This window comes from Mus caroli, chromosome 7 (genome assembly GCF_900094665.2).
Source record: "Mus caroli chromosome 7, CAROLI_EIJ_v1.1, whole genome shotgun sequence".
Lineage (NCBI taxonomy): Eukaryota > Metazoa > Chordata > Mammalia > Rodentia > Muridae > Mus > Mus caroli.
In genome coordinates, this window is record NC_034576.1 from 130,806,652 (window position 1) to 130,813,366 (window position 6,715).

At 43.5% G+C, this 6,715-nt stretch overlaps 1 protein-coding gene across 2 annotated transcripts in view; it reads left to right on the forward strand.

Annotated features, from left to right (window-relative positions):
- Sec23ip (SEC23 interacting protein) overlaps positions 1–6,414 on the forward strand; it is a 43,070-nt gene extending 36,656 nt beyond the window's left edge. Inside the window, exons 16-19 of one of the 2 annotated variants that reach the window (XM_021167460.1) lie at positions 663–848; positions 1,425–1,587; positions 1,964–2,065; positions 5,929–6,288. In XM_021167460.1, coding sequence (XP_021023119.1) covers positions 663–848; positions 1,425–1,587; positions 1,964–2,045 — 431 coding nt within the window. In that variant the 3' untranslated portion in view covers positions 2,046–2,065; positions 5,929–6,288. Of the gene's footprint in view, positions 1–662; positions 849–1,424; positions 1,588–1,963; positions 2,066–5,928 lie in introns of both variants that reach the window. The other variant, XM_021167461.2, reaches the window with a different exon arrangement.
- The last annotated feature ends 301 nt before the right edge of the window (positions 6,415–6,715 follow it).

Sequence of the window (6,715 nt, forward strand, 5' to 3'; positions counted from 1 at the left end):
AACCAGTTCTCTCTACAGGGCCTTGGCTGTCCTAGAACTCAGTATGCAGACCAGGCCTGGCCATGAACTTACAAGAGATCTATCCACCTGCCTTTCCCTCCTGAGTGCTGGGATTTAAAGATTATATGCCCAGCTGTTACAGACCTGTCTTAAGAATTCCAGTAAAAACTTATAGGATGATGTGTATGTTATGGTGTTTGAACCTCTTTTTTAAAAAAAAATTGTAGGTTTGGAACAGATCAAATTGCTAAGAAGAAATGGGTTCAGTGGCACATCCTGTAATCTTAGTGCTCAGGAACCTGAGACATGAGGGTCACCCTAAGCTTGAGGCTCCAAGACCATGTGTCAGAAAACAAACAAACAAAAGCCAGGCATGCAAGTGCATACTTATAATTTTAGTACTTGAAAGCTGAAGCAGGAAGATTTCAATTTTAAGCCCAGCCCTACATAGTGAGACCCTATCTCAAAAAATCTCAACCCCAAGTCAACATTTTTTCCTATTGTGGGTTCTTGGTTCCAGGAAGCTCCCTAATGATAGTTAAGGTGGGAGGAGGGGGGGGGAGGAGGGGAGCCTTGCTTCTCTGGGGACGTGGTTAACTTTAATTTCTGGAGCATAGCATGTCGTGGCTAAGTAACCTGGGGTATCATGTGAATCTGTTCAGAGTTGAAAGAGAGCCTTTCTCGAATGGGATCCGATCTGAAGCAGGGCTTTATCAGCTCTCTGAAAAGTGCTTGGCAGACACTCAACGAATTCGCGCGTGCTCACACCTCTACTACTCAGCTGCAAGAAGAATTGGAGAAGGTGGCCAACCAAATCAAAGAGGAAGAGGAAAAGCAAGTAGTTGAAGGTAAACGGGATACTGGAAGCATTTCCCAGGCAGACTGCCCAAAGAGCATAATGCTTGGGAGGTTTTCTTTCCAGACAGATTGTGTCAGATAGGATGGACCCCTTCTGTAAAGGGGACGGAGTCCTGACATCCTGCAGTGTCAGATGCAGCTGCTAATTAAGTTTTATCTGCTATTTCTTGGCTTTTAGCTGCAATTTTAAGGTTTTATTTAGATTGTTCAGGCTGGGGTGGAATATGAGTTGAGAGCTCAGTTTGTATTCAGGCTTGGTAAAGACTCTGGGAGGTTCCGTCCTTCTGCTCCTGCTGAGCTCTGTTCTTCGGCTTTGCATGCAAGTTCAGGTCACTGTGCTTCGTGACATTCAGAGTCTACTTCTGTGTCTTTTTTCCCTGCCATTGCATGATCTCTTACCCCTTCCCAGCTTCTGTCAGCTGTTGATTCTCTCTCCTCTCTCTTGGGGAACCAGCCCCTCTTTCCCTGTTCTCTGGAGGAATGGGGGGTGAACACAGAGGGTCAGCTAAAGTCAGAGGGTAATGAGTAAATGATTGACTTTGATATGGAAATGGTTTAAATTCTAGCTGAAAAGATTGTTGAAAGTCCAGAGCTTTCCAAGGATGAGGACTATTTAGGAAAGGTTGGAATGTTAAATGGAGGCCGCCGGATTGATTATGTTCTTCAAGAAAAGCCAATCGAGAGCTTCAATGAGTATCTCTTCGCTCTTCAGAGTCACCTCTGCTATTGGTAAGTATTCTTCTCTTTGATTGGCTTTAACTCGTACAGTGTTTTCACTGTGGTGAAAGTCTTTGACTTAATAAATCCTACCCGCTGACCTCACACGGTCAGAAGCGTTTCCCCTTTAAGGTTTTGTTTCACATTCAGAGTGGAGATGCTAAGGAGGACTTGGTTAGCAGTTTACATCTCTGACTCATTAACCTCTCTAAAAGCTGCATGGAATGAGTTATCCACAAGGTGGCAGTGTGCCATTGCTTTTGCACAGTGTGCAGAGACCATTGTTGCTTACACACTGTGTTTGTAGGGGTGTCTTTCATAGCTGGAGTGTGAGCCCATTAAAAGGCATCCTTCCATACACTTTTAAGTCTTGTTTTCTTTCTGACAGGGAATCTGAAGATACTGCCCTCTTGTTACTTAAAGAAATTTATCGAACAATGAACATTAGTCCAGAGCAGCCCCAGCATTGAGCAGACTTGCATTTTACAGGGTGAGTTAATCCTTATTAAATGTGTACCATGCTAATGTTTGTGTTGTTGGAATTTTGGGGTCGCTTTGTGATTGTCAGATGATAGAGGGAAATCAGGTCATCTCTTGGGATTTTAGACTCAATGGGCTCAAGTGGAAGCTCAAGGACACTTGTACTAGTGTTTAAAAGAAAAAAGTCCCAGCTGGGCAGTAGTGGTGCACTAACATTTCAGCACCCAGGAGGCAGAGGCAGGTAGATCTCTGTGAGTTCAAGGCTAGCCTGGTCTACAGATTGAGTTCCCAGGATAGCCAGGACTACATAAAGAAATCCTGTCTCAAAAAACCACACACACAAAGAAAGAGTCTCAGGGTAGGCCAGCTGAAAGAGGAGAAGAAGAGAAGGGAACAAGGCCATTTAAGCTGGCACAGAAGTCAGATACATGGTAGACAGCCGGTGGGGGGGGGAGAGAAGCTATAGGAAGGATGCTCCAAAATGCCAGGGAGACGTATGCTTCAGCTCTGGCCAGGATCTAAAAGAAAGAGACAGGAAAAGGAAAAATTGTGCCTTTCAAACTCAGGCCTAAGAAGGGTAGAGACCCAGCCAGATTTCATGATGCCTCGAAGAGGGGTAAAAGGCAGGGTAGAATTCTGGGAAGGGAAGAAGGTGCAGTTTCTTATTAAAAGGAAAACTGTTCTGGCAATCTTGTTAGCATGGCCTAAGGCAAACCCACCCTCATAGGGATCGTCTGTTGGCCAGGTGCTTACACTTTCCCAGGCCAGAAACCTGTTCTTGACCAGGAGTTTTCTTATAATAGCCCTTATTACACTTGGGTTCTGAGGTCTCTGGTGGGAAGTGGTTCTTTGTTACTGTTACAGTTGCACCATTTAAATTCAAAATAGTGCTTGATAATGAGGAAAGAAGTGGGTTTGTAACATACATCTTATTGAAGGTTTTCCAGAGCCAGCTGTAGGTATGTCTGTAATTCCAGAACTCGGGAGTCGGAGTCAGAGGGTCTCAGTTTAAGGCAATCTCAGTGTGGGCAATGCTCTGAGATACTGCATAAACAAATAGACAACTTAAAAATCTAAGTAGGATTTGGGTTCTCTTTTTGACTCTCCTTCCCTCTCTTCCTTCCCCCCTTCCTTCCTTCCTTCCTTCTTTTTTTTTTTTTTTTCTTCCTTTCTTCCCCCCCCCCTTTCTTTCTCTCTCTTCTTTCTTTTTCTTTCAAGACAAGGTTTCTCTGGAACTCATTCTGTAGATCAGGTTGGCCTTGAACTCACAGAGATCTGCTTGCCTCTGCCTCCTGAGTGCTGGGATTAAAGGGCTGTGTCACCACCACCCGGTTTATTTTTGGTTTCTTTTTTTTTTTTTTTTTTTTGGTTTTTCGAGACAGGGTTTCTCTGTGTAGTCGTGGCTGTCCTGGAACTCACTCTGTAGCCCAGGCTGGCCTCGAACTCAGAAATCCATCTGCCTCTGCCTTCCGAGTGCTGGGATTAAAGGCGTGCGCCACCACGCCCGGCTTGGTTTCTTTTAAAAATAGATTTCAAGGCATGGCAAATAGGGATTCTTTTGACTGTAGGTCCCACAACTCAGTTCCTTGATTTCCCATCTGTAACAGGAAGGGTCCTCTGTTGAGTGATATCACAGGCACTCAGGATTCATTTCTGTACTGCCGAATAGCCATAAGAAAGACTTCCTGTACTCCAGACATCATGTCCCTATTCATGTCATGAATGCAGGAGACAGTATCTATTATATGTGTCCCTTTAACTAGAAAAGCAAAGGCATGCTTTATGTGTTAGTAGATGCCAATAATCTCAGTCGTTGAGTGGATGAGGCAGAAGAATTCTGAATGTGAGCCCAGCTATGTAGCGCCCCAGACCAATGCTATGTCCAAACAGTGGCTTAACCTGTTGATGGAGGTCTGTGTTTCGTGCCCCATGCAGCCCCTGGTCTGTATGAAGATTGTAAAGGCAATGTTTAAGTGCTGCTGATCTTGATAGAGAAAACACATAGGGAAGATGGCTAGGCTAGGTCTGTGATAAGTGATCCAGTCTGCAAGTGTGAGCCATACTGTGTGGTCTTGATTGTCTTCCTGAGACACCAGGTACCTGTTTTCCTTAATAGGCTATGAAGTACTTAATTAAAACAAAAACAAAAACAGCCAGATGTGGAAGCCCATACTTTTTATTCTAATTCTCAGGCAGGTAAAGATCAATGCCAGCCTGCAGAGAACGAACGGTGTGTGTGGAGTAGTGATTGCTGAGGCTCTGGTTTGCCCTGTGGCGGGGTCCAGTGGGGCTGTCACACTGTTCAGCAAATACCTCATGTACTTGGGAGCGATTTTCTCAAACATTTATTTTAGATTTATATTTATGTATGTGTGCCTGAGTGTGTGTGAGAGTGTGTGTGTGTGTGTGTGTGTGTGTGTGTGTGTGCTGCTTGCATCCAGGAGCTGACAGAGGCCTGACAAAGGTGTTGGCTCCCCTGTAGCTGGAAATACAGGTGGTTGTGAGAGCCTGACTTGGGTGCCGGGACTAGAACTGTGTCTTTCTGCAAGAGCAGCAAGTGCTTTTAGTGGCTGATCCATCTGCATGCCCCAGCATTTCTTTCCTTATATATTTCATCCTGTTTGCTGTCTTCTAGCCTATCCTTGCTATGTCAGATAGTATGTGGTTTTACCACTTGAGCCTACACCCATGTATGCGTTGGGGTGTACATTTATATAGACATATTTATAGGACCAGAGACTGAACATAGTGCCTTGTGTATGTTGTGCCGCTACACGCTTAGCCTTGTTTACAATTTTTGTATCTTTATAAATGAATTTTATATACATGTGGCTCAACTATTTTACTTAGTTATTTTACAGCTTTTAAATGAACATTTATTGTTTATATTAGATGTATGTGTGTGCCATGCATGGTGTGTATGTGGAAGCCAGAGGACAGCCAGCTGGAGTAGACTTTCTTTACAGCATGGGGTCCTGGGACTTGAACTCAGGTTGTAAAATTGGGTCGTGAGCGCCTTTGCCCACTCTGAACCATCTCGGCCCCTTTTGAGCAAGTTTCCTGCTCTGCATCTCATAGTTTTATTTATTAATAATTTATTAATTTATCCTCCGTTGTTGAGTATGAGGTGATTATCTGCCTTCCCAGATTTCACTGCTATATCATTTTGACTTTAGCTTTATACATAATTTTGACATGTAGCTTTATGGTTTTTTTGCCTGTTTCTAACTTGAGATAAATCCCTGAGTATCACTGTCTAGAATATTACACATTTTGAAAGCTCTGATGTCGTATGGTTCAGTTGCATTCTAGAGAGACCCCTTAGTTTTCACATGTAATGTTATGTAAATTGCCAGATTTTCTGACCCCTTGTCAACACTAGTTGTTACTTTTTTGAATTTTTGTCAATTAATCACCAAAAATTATCGACTCATCATTTTGGTTATATTTCCATCACTAGTGAGCTCCCCTCCCCTCCCCTCCCCTTCCCTCCCTTCCCCTTTCAGTCAATTGCCTCTTTTTGCATTTTTCTGGAGGTATGGGGTAGGGAGGGACTTTGTTCGGTGTGTAGACCATGTATATCTGGCTAGTCTTGAACTCAGAGATCTGCCTGCTTCTGCCCAGGGCCTGTATTAAAGGTGTGCACCACCACACCCAGCTTTGTTGTGCTTCTTCACCTCACTGAACTGGTCTTTGGCACAAGCCTCACACTTCCCCAACCCATGCCCACCCCAGCCCTTTGGAAGATGTGTGTGTCTGAAGACTTGTGCTTGAAGTCTGGTCTCTGGCAGTTGCCTGCAGTATTGGTTAGTAAGGTTGAGAGTTTGTGAAATTTACTGAGGAGTTTTAAAAAAGATTCTCTTGTCTTTACAGGAAGTTCCAGCATGAGTATCACTGCTGAGAGGCTCCTTGGTGGCTGATCCGTCTTTGTATCTATGATGGATGACAGAAAAGTGACTCAGCAACAATTGCTAGCGTGGACTTCTCAGATGTAGGGATTTGTTTTTAAAACAGAACAGAAAGATGCTGAAAAAAAAAATCAGTTCCGTATTTGAACAGTGTAGAAGAAAAACTACAACCATAAAATGATGCTGTGGGAAATTCTCAGATCTTTATAATTATATAGTTATCTAAATTGTGTCCTAATGAAGAGATATTTGTAGCATGCAAATGGTTATTTCTATTTCTTAAAACTATTGTCAATGGGCTATTAAACTTATATTTTTCTTTGTATTAATGCACTGTTATTTTTATCTGGGCTTCTTGTGAAACTATAGTAACATGATTTTTAAGAAATTTAGGCTAGGCATGGTATCACAGGCCTTTAATCTCAGCACTCAAGAAGCAAAGGCAGGTGGATCTCTGTGAGCTCGAGGTCAGCGTAGTCCATATAGCAAGTTTCAGGACAGTCAGGACTACATAGGAGACTATCTCGAAAACAAAAAGAAAAGAAACTTGTGCTGTCCTTTAAATGTGGATTGATCGGAGCTGGAGCTGCCCTGGTGTGGAGTTGCTCCTGCTTGTGACAAGGCCTCCTCATCCCAAGCTGATGTCAGCCTTTATGAAGCCGAATGCCATCGCCGAGAGCCTAGCTGCAGAAGTGAAGCCCTTTTTACTTTCCAGGACTCTTGTGATGATCTGACCTCTCCTGGTGTGTGCA